The sequence below is a fragment of the Ambystoma mexicanum genome, chromosome 2q (assembly GCF_040938575.1).
Source record: "Ambystoma mexicanum isolate Mex_15411 chromosome 2q, UKY_AmexF1_1, whole genome shotgun sequence".
In the NCBI taxonomy this organism is placed as follows: domain Eukaryota; kingdom Metazoa; phylum Chordata; class Amphibia; order Caudata; family Ambystomatidae; genus Ambystoma; species Ambystoma mexicanum.
This window is the reverse complement of record NC_090924.1, coordinates 629,100,769-629,120,830: the sequence shown is the minus strand read 5'-3', so window position 1 is coordinate 629,120,830 and position 20,062 is coordinate 629,100,769. Positions and strand designations below refer to the sequence as shown.

At 43.3% G+C, this 20,062-nt stretch overlaps 1 protein-coding gene across 2 annotated transcripts in view; it reads right to left on the bottom strand.

The window, feature by feature from the left end:
- Nucleotides 1-20,062, bottom strand: part of LOC138569646 (uncharacterized) — a 1,436,407-nt gene that overhangs the window by 835,806 nt on the left and 580,539 nt on the right. For both annotated transcript variants that reach the window (XM_069647797.1, XM_069647798.1), the window contains exons 18-19: nt 17,103-17,287; nt 14,874-15,056 (exon numbers count right to left, since the gene is read on the bottom strand). In XM_069647797.1, the coding sequence (XP_069503898.1) occupies nt 14,874-15,056; nt 17,103-17,287 (368 nt within the window). The remainder of the gene's footprint in view (nt 1-14,873; nt 15,057-17,102; nt 17,288-20,062) is intronic.

Genomic DNA, 20,062 nt, shown 5'->3' with positions numbered 1-20,062 from the left:
CTAGTTAGATCTTGGAGATGCCATTGCTAACTCCTCTATTGTACCACCAAAACTAGGAGATACACCTATAGAGTGAATGGGTTACGCTGACGATCTTCTTCTCCTTGATCTATCCCTTGGTGGTTTGCAATCCTTATTAAAGGCATACTCTAGTAAAAAATTGTATTGTCCCTATGGGTCGGCCATGTTTTTTTAAGGCTAAGTGGGTCGATTTTAGAAAACTTTCCTATGGACCTTACCCGAGTTTTCGTCCATTAAACGCACGCGAAAACAAGCACCTGTGAGCCGCCATTTTCTGATAATCCTATCTTTTCCCCGATCACCCTGGCAGACCTGCTTTTGCGGCACTAAATCAATTCCCCCGCCCCTGAGCCTGACATCAGCAGACTCGTACCGCCCATTTCACAACGCCAAAGCACGTCTCGTGTCAACATTCGCTGCGCTTCAGCTAATGACGTGTCGCCATGGAAATGGCAGGACGCCTCTCTCCTCAATAAGTATAAACAGACCGTTTCACAACACACAGCAGCCGATTTTCGATTCCATTCCTCTCTCTGTGTTACTTTGAGTATTCTGTGACTCGTTTCAGTGCTCTGGTCAGCTATCTTCGTCGCTTGTAGCCCGTGTAAACACCTGTACCATCTCGGTAAATTATTTTACTCTGTTTACCACACAATGGCTACAATAATGCCCTACATGTACGAGCCCGAGTATACCGAGGAGGAACTACTGGAAAGGGAAGCACGCGAAAACGATGGGGATTCGGACGGCAGTTGGGAGGACGATTCAACAGATGGAGAGCCTGGGCCTAGTCGCATGGACGGCGTCTCCACCTGGTGCACATGCAATCGGTGCGAGCTAATGCCAACCGAGGACGAGAACTGCTGCTGCCGAGAAAACTCGGGATGCCTGGCCTACATTTCGGAAGGCGAGCCACGACCGCAATGCATCACCGAGCTGCCAGACTTCAGGGCAGCCTGCCTCACACGGGCCGTGTTGAGAATCTTGATGGTGCTTATGCACGAACTTCGAGCAACTGTTCGTCCTCGTAATCCGAGTAACGAGTAAGTATACTCTGCATGTCATGCCACACCTATTTCATGTTCTTCTACTATATCCAAAATTACATCTACATATCATTGTAACGCATGTAAGTCGTTCAATAGTGTGCATTGTCTAGATAGCATTTGTCCGTGTAAAATGCCATTAGTTACAAGAATTGTCATTGACAACAAACGTTTATTAAACTTATCTGGGTCATTTAAAAACAGTTTTTCATTCCTTTTCACAGGTGGTACAGGCTGGTGGCCTATTGTTCCTATACATGGTGGCTTCACGGGAGGCTTGGACACCGCGTTCGAAGAGTGATACCCACCTGTGCCGTTCGTGCCATTAGAGACACGTTCCCGAGTGACAGCGGTCAGTACAGGGGATTTTCTCTCGCTGTGCTGCAACCTGACCTGTATAACCTTTAAAGTCTTCTAATTTTTTTTTTCATGAAAATAAGATACAAAATAAAACACCACATTTATTTTAACAACGTTTGTCTCGATTTTTTAAATGAATCACATATATCTATACTATCAATTACCATTGGATTATACAGGCCTTCGGGTCTTGGCCACTATAATACACCGTTTGAAGTGTGGGTCTGTGCTCACAAGAATCTGCGTTATGTGGCATTTGTTATTTATAAGCAACGATATACTATCATTCATATAAAGGCGATATACTGTATATTCATATAAAGGCGGTTTGCGCCGGTGGATGCTCGCTGGCATGGGGGGGCTGTCCGGGGCGCGAAAGGCCAAGGTGCCAAAGTACATGTACACTTCAAAAGGTGTCCCATGCCAAGGGGCCATCGTTCACATGGCCTCCTCAGACCCCGTGTCTCCAGCCAGGCCTCCCCTTGAAGCAGGCCGCCCCCCTGCAATCCACATAAGTGTGTCTCCATTCAGCAGTCTTCCTGTGCCTTATCTGCACGCCCCAGGCCCATCCATCCCACCCCCCTCTATCAAAGGCGGTTCGCACCCGGGGATGAGCGCTGGCATGGGGGGCTGTGACAGGCGCAAACGGCCAAGGTGCCAAACTACATGTACACTTCAAAAGGTGTCCCACGCCAAGGGGCCATCGGTCACATGGCCTCCTCAGACCCCGTGTCTCCAGCCAGGCCTCCCCTTGAAGCAGGCCACCCCCCTGCAATCCACATAAGTGTGTCTCCATTCAGCAGTCTTCCTGTGCCTTATCTGCACGCCCCAGGCCCATCCATCCCACCCCCCTCTATCAAAGGCGGTTCGCACCCGGGGATGAGCAATGGCATGGGGGGCTGTGACAGGCGCAAACGGCCAAGGTGCCAAACTACATGTACACTTCAAAAGGTGTCCCACGCCAAGGGGCCATCGGTCACATGGCCTCCTCAGACCCGTGTCTCCAGCCAGGCCTCCCCTTGAAGCGTGCCGCCCCCCTGCAATCCACATAAGTGTGTCTCCATTCAGCAGTCTTCCTGTGCCTTATCTGCACGCCCCAGGCCCATCCATCCCACCCCCCTCTATCAAAGGCGGTTCGCACCCGGGGATGAGCGCTGGCATGGGGGGCTGTGACAGGCGCAAACGGCCAACGTGCCAAACTACATGTACACTTCAAAAGGTGTCCCACGCCAAGGGGCCATCGGTCACATGGCCTCCTCAGACCCCGTGTCTCCAGCCAGGCCTCCCCTTGAAGCAGGCCGCCCCCCTGCAATCCACATAAGTGTGTCTCCATTCAGCAGTCTTCCTGTGCCTTATCTGCACGCCCCAGGCCCATCCATCCCACCCCCCTCTATCAAAGGCGGTCCGCACCCGGGGATGAGCGCTGGCATGGGGGGCTGTGACAGGCGCAAACGGCCAAGGTGCCAAACTACATGTACACTTCAAAAGGTGTCCCACGCCAAGGGGCCATCGGTCACATGGCCTCCTCAGACCCCGTGTCTCCAGCCAGGCCTCCCCTTGAAGCAGGCCGCCCCCCTAAAACCACGACATACATATGTCATTCAACACACCCCTGTTCCAAATACTTTATAAACCACTTGATATGTCTCATGAGAACATCTTTGTGCTTTGCAAGTCAACTCCTGAACGTGTTACCTGGCAACCACCGAGATCTACGCTAATCTGGTCGTCGTCGTGCTATCCGTGAACTTCTGTGACCGCTTAGAGCAAACCCATCAGTGTGCTACCTGTGGCCATCCACCTATTCTCCTGCAACATACTGCTCTGCTTGCTGAATCCAACTGTTTGTTGGTCAAGGTAAGGCCATGTATCCTAGTCATATTTCGCAGATTTTTAAATTTCTATCTATTTGCGAGTAGAGTACACAATAGTGCTATGTTCATTGGTCTCATTGCTATTGACTAGAGTTTCCATTGCTATGCTATCAATAGATCTATTTATTTTCATCTGTGTCTATTGTCATCGAATTGCATCCTTCGGGGGTCCAGTCTATAATGTAAGCATGTTTCCTTCTCGTGCAATACAGAACAGCCAAGGGATGAGTCACATGTTCAGATTTTAGTCACATCATTTATACATTTCTGCAATTTATGCAAATACTAAGCTGCACATAATGAACTGGTACAGTTCCTGCGACCAAAACAAACCTTGCATTGATCAATGTATGATTCATTTACTTTTGTATCAAATCTTTATTCTTGAAGATTGTATAATAATGTCGATATTTACTTTTCAGATTTATCAGCAATGCCTGCCTGTTCGATTAGCGGTTGCCCTTCGAAGACCCATGCGAAATCTGAAGGAACTACAATGCATGTATTCCCGAAAACTGTTGATCGAATAAGAGAATGGGTCAGACATTGCGGATTTCCACTGGATGAGCTGGAAAGTAGAGTCCAACAAGTCTTACAGGACAAGAGGGGCGATCGATACCGCATCTGCAGCCGGCACTTTTCCTTGGACATGTACACAACTTCTTGGGTAACAAAGAAGAATAAACGGCGAACTACACGGAAATTGCTCGAAAACGCTATTCCCACTCCATTCGTCCACATTCCGCCACCGGTGAGTCAAGTGTCCGGATTTAGCTTTAGGCCTTGCGGTAGTGTGTAGTCGAATGGACTAATAGATATTGTAGGTGTTCTATCCCTTGTAATAATTTCGATATTGATATGAGTGTATAGTTTTTTGAATAATGACATTTAACAATATATTCTTTTTCGATTTCATAACCCACAAACGCAATGTATATATATGGGAACAGGGAACTGTGCTGTATTGAGCATTTTTCAAGTATTCTGTCGGCTTACGTGGCTATTTTTTATATTGGCATTTCATTATCAATCATTGATTGACCTTTACAACTTCTTGACTATCCCTTGAATCTGAAGCAAGAACATTCTACATCCTTGACGTGGTCGCAGTTATCGACCACTTCTAGCGCGTATCAGGTAATCTTACTAGGCTAACCCGCTACATACTTGTGTTATGCATGTCAAGTAATAGTTTTATTCTATCGTGTAATTATTTTACCGAATGTTTGGTTACTGCTTTCCAATTAATATACACCTTAGTTATCGTCCACTGGTGTTTGTTTTCAGTTATAATTAGTGTTATCCATATTAATGCAAGTACTGTCTTTCAGGGAGATGCAGAAGCGTCCGCCACATCTACAACGTTTCTAGATGTTCCTCACCAGCAGGAGGTATGGATACTGACAGCTCCATCGAGCGTCATCTTCAGAGCCGGAATGCCTGTTGTTTGATTGTTCTACACAATGTTTCATTCGTGGTTAGCCGTTGATATGTACCTGTGCTGTCGACCCCAGGTGTGTGTTATGTTTTCACAATTGTAATCCTCACTAATGCAAGTGCTGTGTTTCAGGGAGACGACGGAGCGTCAACCCCTACACTTGATGCAGAGCCTGACATTCAAGTATACGAATCGGCGCAACAGCTTTCGGAAGTGCGCACTACATTTGCAACATCCATAGATGTTCTTCAGCAGCACGAGGTATGGAAACTGACAGCTCCATCGAGCGTCATCCTCAGAGCCGGAATTCCTGTCGTTTGATTGTTCTACACAATGTTTCATTCGTGGTTAGCTGTTGATATGTACCTGTGCTGTCGACCCCAGGTGTGTGTTATGTTTCCAATATTGAAAACCATACTAATGCAAGTGCTGTGTTTCAGGGAGACGACGGAGCTTCCACCACAATCACAACATCTCATTTAGATGATGCAGATGTAAAGGAATCGTTGAAATAAGTAGATGAAATGTGTTCATATTTGGATTTTCCTTGATTCTTTTGGACAATGCATCTTTCGCGGTTATCTCTTTATATGTACCTGTGCGTTCGACCACAAGTGTGTGTTATGTTTCCAATATTGAAAACCATACTAATGCAAGTGCTGTGTTTCAGGGAGACGACGGAGCTTCCACCACAATCAGAACATCTCATTTAGATGATGCAGATGTAAAGGAATCGTTGAAATAAGTCGATGAAATGTGATCATATTTGGATTTTCCTTGATTCTTTTGGACAATGCATCTTTCGCGGTTATCTCTTTATATGTACCTATGCGTTCGACCCCAAGTGTGTGTTGTGTTTCCAATATTGAAAGCATACTAATGCAAGTACTGTGTTTCAGGGAGATGCGGATGCCTCCTCTCCAATACAACCATTCATGGCAGTCCATGCAGAGCCAGAGGTATGGATACTGACAGTTCCATCGAAATAGATCATCACTGGTCGAATACTTGTCGTTTGATTGTGGCACACAATGTTTAAATCGTGTTTGGCTATTGAGATGTACCTGTGTGTCCTCACGTGTTTTATGCGAACAATATTTTGATACATAGTAATAAAAGTATTATGTTTCAGGGAGACGATGGAGTCTCATTCCTTGCTGTCTATGCGGATACAGAAAATATAGTCCTTGCAGCTCAAGCGGAAGGGAGGACAAGCGGAAACGAATCGGAGCTACAGCGTGCAGATGTTGAAGGTCGAGTCAAAAAAGTTGCAAAGAAAAAAAAACAAAAAAAGGTTAGTTACAAACAGTTCATAACTTTAAAACAATTGTTGTGGTGGGGACTATTTTATGTTTTTTTCTATTCAATTCTACTACACTCCATCTTGTGTTTAAACTGAACATCCCTTTTCCAATCTCTCCTCCAGTTACCCGTCGGCGTCAGAACTATACACACACAGACAGTGAAGCGAATGAGAGATGTGGCTTGCCAGACCATGTACACTATGGAGGAACTATTAATTGAGGCGAGGCGTGTTCAGGCTCGAGATGCTTATGTCCAATGGCCAGAACATGAATTAGCTCTGTTTGGAGACTACAGCAAAGTTGCATTGGACCATGGCTACTCTGCAACCGGACCACAACAAGAAGATCTTATTGAATGTTTTGGAGATAGCTCGGAAGTAGTTGCAGATCAATTTACACAATCTACACCAGCCAAAAAATTGCCACCAAAAAACATGTCGACATTGTTGTGTTCTCCCATCAATGTTGAATTAGCAGATGTTGAAATGAGAGAGAATGAACCAGCCGCAGCATCCATAGACGCAACAATACTTGATAGCAGCGATATTACTTTCCAATGTGTTGACATCTCCACAACGTCAAAGGCCGAAACAACGTTGACGCAGGATGACAGTCTAATGAAAGAGAGCAAATACATTGTATTCGACAGTTGCTTGATGGAAATTATAAGTATGCTGAAATGTGCGCATTCCGTTAGAGGGAAAGTATGTGGGAAGCCATTCATTAATGTGACTCGTAAAATGAAAGGCAGTAACCTTAAAATAAATGCCGCCTGTAGATTAAATCATAGGTTCTCATGGTTTGCCCAACCAATGCTGGGGAAACTGCCAGCAGGCAATTTACTGTGTGCAGCGGCTTTATTTTTTAGTGGCTCAAGTTTTAGAAAGTTAGAGGCTTTCTTTCAGTTTGTGGGACTCGAATTCATTTCAAGTGCGCTGTACTACACATACCAACGTGATTATCTGTTTCCGGCCATTAGTGATGCTTGGAGAATTGAACAATTGTCTCTAGCAAGTACATTCGAAGGCAAACGATTCAGGCTAGCCGGCGATGGACAGTGCGATAGCCCTGGATTTTCTGCCAAGTACTGCACCTACCACTTTCAGGACATGGATAGTAAGAAAATTGTGAGTTCCGAGGTCGTGCAGGTAACACAATGTACATCCTCAGTGGCCATGGAGAAACTAGGATTTATAAAATCAGTGGAAGATCTACAATCGAGGGGGATGCACATCGACCTCATAGCCACGGATAGACACGTTTCAATTGCCAAGACAATGAGAGAGCAGTTCCCACATATTAAACATCAATTTGACGTATGGCATCTTGCTAAATCAATCAATAAGAAAATCTCGACTGCAGGAAAAAAAAAAGGTTTTGAAAGTATTTTGCTGTGGTCACATTCTATCACCAACCATCTTTGGTGGAGCTCAAAAACTTGCGAGGGGTCAGTGGAAATACTACTTGAAAAATGGTGGTCACTGATGCACCACTGTACCAACGTTCACCGCTGGACAGCAAATGAACATTTCCACCAATGTGAACATGGCCCTTTGTCCCCAGAGGAGGCACGGAAGAAGAAGTGGTTGATTCCATCATCACCGACGCACAAAGCCATTGAGAAGATTGTTTTCGACAAAACTCTATCAAGAGATTTGAGAGGACTGACAGAATTCTGTCACACAGGAGATTTGGAGGTGTTCCACAATATGTGCCTAAAGTACAGGCCAAAGCGCTTGCATTTTAGCTTTCGGGGCATGAAACATCGAACCCTACTAGCGGTCTTGGCCCATAACAGCAATGTCGGACGAGAACAATCTAGGACTAGGGGCAAAGTAAGGATGCCTCGCTACACCAAGGTGTTTTCAAAACGAAGTAAGCAATGGGTGATCAAACCAGTCTATGATGAAATGCAGTTCGACTTTGTGAAAGGCCTTATTGTTGCTGTGTTAGAGAAGCACAGATATGGAATTTTGGACGTTTCTGTACAGAGCAGTGATCCATTGCCACCAAACATTGCGACTGTGCCATGCCCACCCGAGGAACAGCTGATTGTGAAGTACAAATCGCGGTTTAAATAATTGCAATAGGATTGTATTTTTGTAAATAAATGTTATTGTACAGTGTACCTGTAAACCTAAGCTGGGTGTCATCTTTGAATTCTCTCTATTCACCTCACATATGTGTATGTATATATTTTTCTCATGTCTCATCTCATGTAAATGTAAATGCTGCGCACTGTTAACGGAGGGGAGGCTTGCGTATTGCAAAAAATAAAACAAACAAACAATAAATCTCACTTTTAACTCAACTCCTGTGGTACTTTATACTTTCCCTGACCTTCCGCAAAAAATTAAATGTCTCAATTTGGGCTGCAAAGCTCGCAGACAACGGGGAAAAAATTGGGGCACTTAGAACGCGCCAGCCAAGCAGGCTGTGGCATTTGGGAGAGAAGCCAGTTCGCATTTGCACATTGAGGCGCACTACATAGACGGGTTCAAAACTTCAAGTTCTCATAGATGCCTATACTACGTGATGTTGCAAATAAAGAATGCGAAGGACAGTGCACAGATGAGGCCCACAAGTCGCAGTGGAAGTATAAGGGTCTATTGTTTTTTGACCTTGAGACAGGGACCATGCAGAAAGAACTACATTTGAAGGGAGTGAGCAATAACGTAAGGGACGATAAGGCAGAAAATTCAGAAACTAGACCGAGTTTCAGTTTTAGGTCAGTATACGAAAAATCATTGTCAAGAGCACGGTCCGTTTTACAGACTGCATTACAAAGAGACACAATGGAAATTTCAAATATAATGTAAGTAAATCTTTACACGCTTTTATAGCAGAATGAAGATTTAATGAATGGATGCATGAATAAATGAATGAATGAAGACTGTAAAAGATGTTAAAACTATTCGTAGTGGGCACATCGGCATGCAGGATCACTGGTGTCACCGATCTCGCTCCTTGGCCCAGCCACTTTTCCCTGCACCACGGGACTGTCTCTGTACCCTTCAGCCCCTTGTCCCGGCATTTACCTTGCACTTGCCAACAGCTGGCCCAATTATTTAAATTGTATTCAACTAACCATGTACAGCCCTTCCCCATGCGCGATCAGAAAGACACCTGGCCCAGTAGGATCGTTGTCTGTCTGCCCTTGTTCCCCACCTGCCTCGTCACGCCTAGAAACACTTGAGTATACGCGCGTTACAAATGCCATATCATATATCATATCATTCCTCTTGCATGTAGAGTGTCGTTTATCCTTGTGTGTTGCCCTCGATTTATCTCATTACTTTTCGCATTCATGTTAGAGAACAACATACTCCATTGAACTACCCTTGCAAGCAAATAGTTTCTGATCGGTCTAAATAAATGAAATGAGTAATATTAATGAAGTTCGGCTAGCGAGACTAATTATCTTTTATTTGTTTTCTTAACAGGTATTTGATCCCTTTCTGCAACTGCCACCTGTTTGACACACCGGCGGACGGATTCTTCAATAGACACCTGCAGCTTCGTGTCAACAACTGGAGCACGATCACCATATTATGGGACGATCGCCAAGGGCCCACATGCCCTTACGCTGTACTAGTGGCTAGAAGTAACATAACACATTTTAGGCTGGACTAGTGCCTAGTTGATGGAACAGCCTTGCGGTTCACCGTGCTTACAAAGTCATTCTTTTTACGAAAATGAACACCCTGTGCGCCATAATGGAACAGCGCGTGACTCAAGATGAAACGGAACAGTTATTGCGGATACAGATAAAAGAAAATAAATGGCTTTCGGAGTTCATATGGCAATTGCTGAATATTCTCTAAACATTTAATGTCAAATAAATGTACTTTACCAAATGTACCGTGTTGCTGTTTCATTTTAAAGTACAGTTTCATATTCCGAATTGTGGCGCGCTGTGTTGTGAGTTGATCTGTGTTGGTTTCCGGGTTCTGTGTGGAGTCGCGCAGAAGACGACTGGGTGCGTTTGTCTACGCAGCACAGTAACGTCACGGGGAGAGGCGGGGAATATGAATGTTTTGATAATGTCAGGCTCAGGGGCGGGGGAATTGATTTAGTGCCGCAAAAGCAGGTCTGCCAGGGCGATCGGGGAAAAGATAGGATTATCAGAAAATGGCGGCTCACAGGTGCTTGTTTTCGCCTGCGTTTAATGGACGAAAACTCGGGTAAGGTCCATAGGAAAGTTTTCTAAAATCGACCCACTTAGCCTTAAAAAAACATGGCCGACCCATAGGGACAAAAAAAGTTTTTACTAGAGTATGCCTTTAAGCTCTCCAAAAACACACTCACAGCTAAACTCCCTAAAACTCCCTAAAAGTGAACATATCCAAAACTAAAATTAAGATTTTCAGCCCCACAATTAACTGGCACTTCGGATGGAGATGCAGTTGAGGTAGTCTCTGATTATAAATATCTGGGAATCACTTTGGACTCTTGGTTGCAAGGGGCTATCCACCTAGAATGCATTAAGATCAAGATCTGTCAGATAGCTGGTACCATCGGCTTTTTTGCACACAGTGGTGGGGGTTATCCTGTTGAAGCTTTCATTAAATAGTTTCAAGAGGAATATCCTTCACCTATTCAAACATTGAGATTAGTAATTGAGATACATTATTTATGTTTTACAGATAATGAGAACTAACATCCAATTTTCTCAAACCTGAAGAAGGACGTGTCACGCCCGAAATGCGTAGTTTAATGATAGGAGGTCATACTCTCTGCCCATCTTATGAGAGTAGCAACTAATACCTATCAAGATTATTGGATTACAACAACCAACCTATACAGTTTGGAACATATGAATTGAATAAGTGAACAAGATCTGTATTGTGAAATTAACAAGAAATTGAACTATGAAACTTTTCTTTGACCTTGTTTTGATTTTGAATTGCTTATGATATATGCACTTGAAAAATGTATAACAATACACAGATTGAAACCTTGGAAGTTGATTATTATTATTTTTGCAAATCTTACAAATAATTTAGAAGACACTCTAGAACTGAGTTTACTAATGAGCAAATTTACTTTGCCTATTGTTGTGCCCAAGTTTGTTCAGTGTGATTTGGCGTTGCACCACCGATCTACTCATTAAATAGTTTCAAGCCAGAAGTCTACCAATTTTCCTGTATGGTGCAGAGATCTGGGCTTTTGGGATTCTGATAGAGCTAACCATGGAGACCATGATCTTAACGAGACGCCTGAGACTGCCTTCCCATACAGCCATGGAAATGATTTACCTGGAACTCTATATTGTACCATTCTATTTTAGGTTTCACGTGTGTGCCTTGATTACGTACTGGAAGCTTATAAACGCTCCTGACGAATCCTTGTATAGGTTGACGCATGGTGTGTTACTGTCTAGAGCTAGTTTCATGTCTTTTAGTTGCATAGTGAACATTAGGCTGATTGCTGACGATGGCTTAGTTTGGCTCCGGAAAATGCTTTTGCAATGTCACCTAGCCAGTTTAGGAATACCATGAACGGTATCTTATTTTTACGGGGCAGGGAACAACTGATTGTTAGCCTGGCCACTAAAACTAATGCTGCCCTATGCGTTGAGTGTATTCTGGTCTGGAAAACATTTCCGGGTTATATTCATAATTTATTGGGCAATTCTTTGGTTTGGGATTATATTAAAATAAAATTCAATACTGTAAAGACCTTGGAAATAATGATTGGATCCAGGCAATAAATCCCAAGGAATGACAGACATTGTGGACTGTGCAGTGAGATGCAATTGGAGTCTGTCAAACATCTTTTGACTAATTGTCCCTCACTCCTCAAGCTTTGGATCCTGTCTATGAGGTCAGCAGGTCTGGAGGGCAACATTACGGCCAATGAAGTTTGGAATATCTTCATGACTGGCTATCAGGATGAATGTTATTTATGGGAAAAGATTTTAAACATCTTGGCAATGTTGGCATGATCATTTTGTGACTATGTTAGGATCAATGGTATAAAATAGGCGAGCAGAATCGGAATTCTGTAGTGAACGTTTGTTTGCTGGATTAGAATGTTGTCCTTCTGTTAAATTTGACAGTTTATTTTAATCAATTTTATCTGTTGATAATTACAGGTCTGTTTTATGAAAACGTTTAGTATTAAAAGTTGATTTTTGTTAACTGTATAAAATGGCAAATAAAATAGAAAATAAATTAACAAAGGCAGAAAATAATCACATCCCCCTCGCCTGATCGTTACATGCTTAGGGGGGCGCGCAAGTTATGATATTGTCAATCTGGCCCTGTCATGTATTTTTGTTAAAGCAGAACAGCAGCAGATTGAACTGCTACTGTTAAACATGCATTTCTATCCATAAAACAGGGCTAGAAATGTTTTTTTGGCTAGTTTCCATTTTACTGTGACAGGCACTTTAAGGACCTGTGACTGTGAAATGGGATTACATGAACCAGGTGGGTGTTGGGAGCCTGTCATATATTAGTGGCCGTAAACGTGCCCACAATGCTAATGTATGCAAAGGAGCGGGGACACTGCAGCTTTTACGCTGCTGTCAGCCATACGCAGGTCATGTTTGAGAATAATGTCACATGTGCATTCTCAATCAAGCGCTTCCTCTGTGCTTTTTTTTTTTATTTATGCTTGTTTATGAGAATTGGGTAGCAAGGTTTGTCAAGTTTTATAAAAGAAAAGTTTCAACCAAGACAGTTAACCAATGTTAATTGAAAGTTGTCAGATCTGCATACTGTCAGTGAAGACATTGACTCATAGCATAATAAAAGATTTTGCAACCCACATATGAAATGATTCAAAGTCAGATTCAATAAATCTCAACAGTAAAACGCGAGGCAAACAGATTCATAACGTCGTGCCAATGCATTTTGGACATACCTCCATCATCAGGGCTGAATCTGTGTTTGCTTGCTCAACAACAAAGTATAAATCATGCTCCTGCCATGCACTGCAGTGTCGCGTTCCTTTGATCTCAGAAGGGCATTTAAATGTACCCCCAGAGCCTCGCAGCGGGCTGATGGGGACAGTGGAGTAACTTTGCTGAAAATGTTGGGGGCGACATGACATCTGAAGAAAATGTGCCCCAGCCAAATTGACGGGGACAAAATGGTGTGCCATCAAAGTTGGGGGGGACAAACACCCCTGTTTCCCCCTACAGGGACTAGCAGGTTGTCGGTGGAAGGAAGAAAAGCATCTTGTCTGGAATGAGCTCCTCCACACTCTGTTGCAAGGCCAGCAAAAGTAGTAATGCATGGACAGTTACTGCTTACTGGGCCCCCGTTGGCACAGGGCCCTTGGTGAGTGTGTACAGACTCATGCCTAAGTACCGGCCTGTGCTATGTCATCTACAATTACATCTAATAAGGTAGTGAAGACAATTTAGCTTACGTGTCTGGAGTTTTGATTGGAAAATATTAAGTGCATGCACCCTCTTTGTCAACAAAGCACTGACATTGTTTCTGAATTGCTAGTGTGTTGCCATTAAAATACATTTTGTACTGATAAGCAAAGCCACCTAACTTTGCATATCCAAAATTGCATGTGTTCAGGTACCTGCAACTCATGGCTCCCACTGAGGGTCAAATGAAAAACAAACACTGAGAATGCCAACAGTTTGGGCCTTCGTGTATGCATAAGAAAGGCACTGCCGTGGTGGAATTAACTGGCCATTGATGGTAGCAGGTGCAAAATGGTGCGAGTACATGGGCATCTACAGGGATCGAAATTAAGATTGGATAAGCAGGCGCTACAAGTTGATCCTGGTTATCTGGTATTAACCAGTGACAAGTATTGTCACTGGTTAATCCTGGGAATGAGGATTTAGTACATAGCGTTGCACAAATCTGGCTTCACAAAAGATGCAAACATATCATTTTTCCATTATTGATGTCCTCATATTATTTTCCCAAATGCACAGAGTTAATGACAGATAGGTTTATTTGCTTGGCATCAGTTGGCCTGGGGAGCCAAAAGTAGCTCCTGCTAACCTTTGGAATCTTTTAGCCTATAAGGAGTAGCTAAACAGCTCCCAGCTCCGGTCAATTTCAAACCCTGCATCTAACAGCAGTGCCAGGCAAATGCCAATACTTATACACAAAACGAAACTGTTGGCTTTACCAATGCTTGTTCTTAACTGGGCTTCAGTGAAGGACAGGCATAGAGCGTATAAATAGTGGGTGAAACCAGACCTGGTTAAGACGTTTTTATTACACCATTCCAATTATGCCATTAACTCTCAGAAGACGGCTTTGAGAAAACACTGGCAGGCACTTGAAGTGCAAAGTTTGATGGTAAGGCTTGATAAACCTAGTTCAAATAGATCCGAGGAGGAGGTGTTTTGGGCGAGAAGGGGCAGGAATTGGGTGGGAATCGCCATAGGGATTGGCATGGGCAGTCAATGGGTGGGCAGATAACCAAACAACACTGACAAGCTTAGGATCCCTGCTCATATGCTATTTCTCCTTATCTGTACTCTAATGCAACAGTGTTGGCTTATGGTGGCTAAAGTTCCACCGAATAGCCCAAACTAACCAGCCTAAAGCCACAGCGCAAGATTCGCCCTTCAAGAGACAAATAGGCTCTTCTTGTGAATGTCACTTTTTGTTGTCGATTTCGCAAATGTTCGTGAAATTGATTAAATGAAGTGCACAATTTTCCAAAAGTGATGATTTACAACATGCTCAAATTCAGACATCCCTACCATCCCTACTCCAATGACATGGTTTGCAAAAACGGAGCTTTTTAAATAGAATGTTAGAGGCGTCCTCTTCATGTAAAAGGCAAGACAAAAAAAAACGTCAAATATGCTTTCAGGGCAGTCGCTGCACATTTATTTTACCTGAAATCAACAAATTCCATGGAATCTTCTGGTGTGTTCAGGAACACCTTGAGCTCTCGTCCCTTTTTCACCTGAATCCCCCCGTCCAGGCTGCTTGCCGTCCGTAGCCCAGTGATCCACTTCAGGCCAGCCTTCCCGAGTGCGCCCACGGTTCCCATGTGGGCCGAGATTGTCAGGAGAGCGCTGTCACGTGACACAATCACGTTACATACTTTGCTTTATCAACTCCTATCCAAACACACATTTCGAATGACAGATACACATTGAAAATGATAAGAAACGTTTCAATTTATATTTTTGAAGAAAATAAAGTTGTCTTGTTTACCAGAAATTTGATTTGTAACTCAAAAACAGTACCAAAAAAAAACACATCGTGTGCCAGTCATGCTCAACATAATGTCTACCGACATTTCTATAAGCTACAGCGTGTGCTTTGTGTATGGTGCTGTCCCATATGGCATTAAACATGTAGGGCCTGAGTCACAGAATCAGTTTATTATGGTGCAATATCATAGGAAAACACTTTGTGAATCAGGCCCACAGCCCCTTCATTGCACACTGTCCACGGCCTGATTTACAAACGCTTTTTTCAATGGGAACATCTCATTAAAAAACGCTTTACAAATCATTCCAACATTTTCATGGAACAAACCAGAACTGAGTTTGGAGGCGTCTTTGGCTGCCAGCAAAGGACCCAATTGCAACACGCAAGTAAATGCAAACCAAATACAAATGTATTCCTCCACCCGCGCCTCAGCGCATGTCTGTGCTTGCTAACAAACCAGTCAGTGCTCTGCTGTTCCCAAAGGGGATGCTAAAAGGGATACTTCTGGGCAGCACTAACCTCCAAAACCACTCACATAAAACTCCCAAGACATGACAACCATACACAAGACGCATTTGGGTGCTTGTAAAACTTACTTTAACCGGAATACTACATTTCAAAGGAGGGTTTCACCCACGGTAGTGTCAATAAAAGCGCCATTACGCTAAGTACTCTGTAATGTGTTCATAGGATCTGTTAAGGCTTTTTTAATACCCTCGTGTGACGTTTGCGAGAAGACATGAACCCCTGCGGCATAAATTGCACTTGGTGGTTGGTGCAAACCCCCTGCATTGCTAGTGCACAGCTGGATATTTTTTGCATATGGTCGTGTGGGAAGTTGGGATTTTTTTTCAAATTTCTAATTTGTTTTTCAAGGGTATTCAATGTTAGCACGCAGAGACTAAGCATTAAACAAAAATGCAGAGCAGATGAAAAACGTCATGTGCCTCAGTTTACCATGTGCTATTTCCCCCCTGCAGAATTGAGCTCCACTGGGCAACATAGCAGCGAAATGCGATTTAACATGGCAATCTCAATTGGTACGACCCAGCCACCAGGAAGGACGTCATTTAGGGGTCGCCAGGGCTCGCACCTGCGACCCCTTAGGGTTCCCTTGCTAACCCTGTGGTCTCCCTTGCTACCCCTAATAAATCTTGTTTTTTTTCTTTTTTTAAATTGAGGCTCCTGGGCTGTGGCCAGCAGCATGATGCTCTGTTTCTGGAGTGGCTGGTTTTCTGATAGCTTTAGCTGGTAAGATAGCTCAGTGGGTTGAGCGCTCACTACTGCAATGTGTGTGTGATCTGCAGTTTCGACTCCTGGAAAGGTCAACTCATCCTTTCACAGCAACACAGGTTGGGTGATATTGTATGTATATTTGTTCTATATGAAGCGCTTAAGCATAAGAGCAATATAATAACAGACTATTATCGTTTGGCCTTGGACACCTGCTTGCATTCACAGTTATTTGGTAATATGGCCTATACACACTGATATTAACGATACATATGGTGATCCATTCTTGTATGAAATGTATATCACTTTACAGTGATATTGTAACCATACTTAGAAAAAATGCTATGTGATGCCACTTCCTCTATTGTCAAAGAGTAAAAGGTTGTGTCGCATCGCTTCCCGTGATATCACTTGGGGGAGGGGTCAAATTACATCACTTCCTGTGATGTCATAAGAGGTCAACGGTAATGTGATGTTACTTCCGCTAGCCCTGGCATTTTGGGGAAATGACCTTCCTGGCCACCAGTTTATGCCACAAAGTACCTGGGCTCTGCTAAAGCGCCCTTAAGTGGGAGGAGCTCAAATACGATATTGTTTTCCTTCTCTGCTATGTGTTTGCTTTCCATCTGCCGCCTACCTTTTAATTTCCACAGCACCCATGCCCACATTACCTTGGTTTAATATATCCGTTAATGAAAAAATTTGACTGGTGTTTGAAATCCACGTTTCCTTTGATTTTTAAGTTTGCCATGGCGGAGATATTTAAAGACAGCTGGATGGGGATTCCGGAAACTGATGGAAACGTCAATTCTTCAGTGGCGAGGCTCATCCTTCTGTTGAACTGAACTTCTTGGCCCTGTTGAGAGTGGAAGACAAGAGAGGTGTGCAAGTAACTATATGGAGGTGACCTTTGAGAGCACGCGCATCAGACCCCAGCTCCAGGATTTTTTATCTGGGTGGGCCAAGGCTTCAAACCACTTTCCCTTTGGGTGTGCATATAGGAGTCGCCTGAACCCCCATAAGATACATCATAGCTTTGCGAACAAGTTCCACAACACGCATCATAGAATATGTTTGCATATAGACTCTCTTAATTGCACCTGAAAGAGTATGGGTTTAAGAGGTCAGTACTAACCAGACTGATGTACGGCAATTTGTGGCAGGGCAGGCATCCACAGACACAATGGTGCATTCTAGTTGGTTCAGCAACTGCCAGGTAAGGTAAATATGACAAGAAGAGCTAAAAGTGGTCCATACTCGCCATTCTAGCCTTACCATTATCGGTACAGCATTGCTGGCCCTAATTAGTGAGTGCCTAGGTGTAGCTAACAAGGCGCTCACCTCTAAGCATATATGCACTGTCACATAGGGAAAAAACTAAAACCGACAAGCATTGCCAAAGTTAACAGTGTTGGCTTTTGTGTAGGCATGGTATAGCCATTTGCCAGACACTGCCTTAACGGTACTAACTGGTCTATATATTTATTTTATTTATTGTGCATTTGTAAGGTGCTTATACATCAAGTAAATTGTGTTTGAAAGTCATAAGATGGCAGCAGCTCGAAATGTATGAGAGCACCTGGACATAGCATGGCATTGCCTGTCAAATGCCTGTTTAATACCTATATGCAAGCCAAAACTGTTGGCTGTGCAAATGCGTATTTTTAACAGGCCTTCAGTGCAAGGAACAGATGTAAGGATACACCAATGCATATAACTAAATTAAGTGGCTGAAGGGACATTTGGTTGAACATTTCTTATAATATAATGAGCACATTTGCAGTGGCATTAACTCTCAGAAGTCTCCTTAGAAATAACAATTGAAGGCCAGAAAAAACAAAAGGTTTGCTGCAACTGTGTGATACAACTTGTGCAGTAGTACCTTGAGCGTTCCAAGTGCTGAATGGGATTACCACAATAAATGATCTGAGGCCGAAATAACCGGACAGACTAAAAGAATACTACTTTATTATCAGTTCAATAAAGTAGGGAAACCTGGCGAACAAACAGATTGTAGCTCACACACTCTCAACGCATTTCAATTACGCAAAAATGTTTATACCTCGATGTACGTCAACTATGATGTCATCCTGCGTGGCAAACAATGAAAACCTACTGGGTGGAGGGATTGGTTAAGGAAACATATATATATACCTGTGGTTTATATAAGTGTTAGTATCATCATTGGCTGCCCCTTATCTGGTAGGCACGCCTTGAGCAACTTCTAAATACATAAAATACTGATAATAACATAACAACAGCAGCAGATAGGCTTCTGCAACAATGTATGGTCCACCATTACATAGACCCTCCTGATTAGTTGGCACTCTCTTCCAACCTTGAACAATTGGCTCGTTAGCAGCAGGTATGCAATAAAACCGAGGTGCAAGGGAACAACGTCTGACAACTGCCCTCCTTAGCAAATTACCCTACCATCTCTCATCAGTTAGGCCTTAAACCAAAGCTTCTTCTCTGTAGTTGACCTTGCTGAACATTCTCCTCCTTGGAGCTTAAAAGGGAGGGAAGGTACACTGCTATCTTCGTCTGAAGCTTTATGAATAGGCTTTGTCTTCTGGTCTTGTACCACGTGTGAGGCGACCATGATTTTTTCCTATCTGTCCTTTTATTTATTGCTATTTGATTCAATTATATTGGGTGCTATTACTCTTCATGGCCTCTGGAGACTTGGTTGCTCTGTCTTGCATGTGCTTTCTGATTGTTCAATACGTGGCACTCACAATTATTCACTCCTTTACTTAATCTAAGAGAAATATGTCTTACGTACATAGCTTAACCTTTTTGACTCCTTTCGTACTTTGCAGTTGCTTCTTGCTTCAGAATCCTTGATTCTGAGCCAAGCAAATATCCTTTGTTCTTATACAAATCTGTATTCCAGTGCCTGTCAGCTCTGCAGCCTTGGCTTCCCTTCTCGAGGCATCTCGCTTATTATTATACGATGCTGACGTCCATTTTCTCAACATGGCTGCCTTACTCGTGCTATGTTTCCTACTTTAGCAAGCTTATACATTGCCTTATCTAACTTGCATTTCTGCGTATGTACATCTACTGGATCTCTTGTGACTTGTCTTCTAAGTGTATATGGTTTTCTTCATATTCGCATATATGTTTACTTTGTCACTTTAGTCACATCTTCAGTCTCTAGACATCCATATATCAGGTTTAGTGCACCCATGTATCTTCTCATATTCATGATGTCACTTCACACCTGTCAGACTTTACTTACAGTTCTTCTATGTCCAGTGGTGTCTGCAGGCTCATATCTACCGCATCAGTTCGGGGATACATTTCATACGGTTGCCTGAGCGCATAAAGTCTATCATATCTTTGATGTGGTTTTGGGATAATACCAGTTGTCATGCACAGTGTTTTCTTGCTGTTCTTCCAGTTTGACTGAGAAGAGGTGGTGGGATTTATAAATGACGTGTACATCTGACTCTCTACAAACTAGCTCGAAGAAGAAGGAGAACGTATTCGGGGCAGTGGGCAGGTAGTGGGTGGGAATGGCCGTAAGGATTAACATGGTCATCGGCAGTAAATGGATGGATAAGTCACCAAATAAAGCCTATATGCTGTGTGTCCCTTCTCAAATTCCATTTCCCTTCTATGTTTA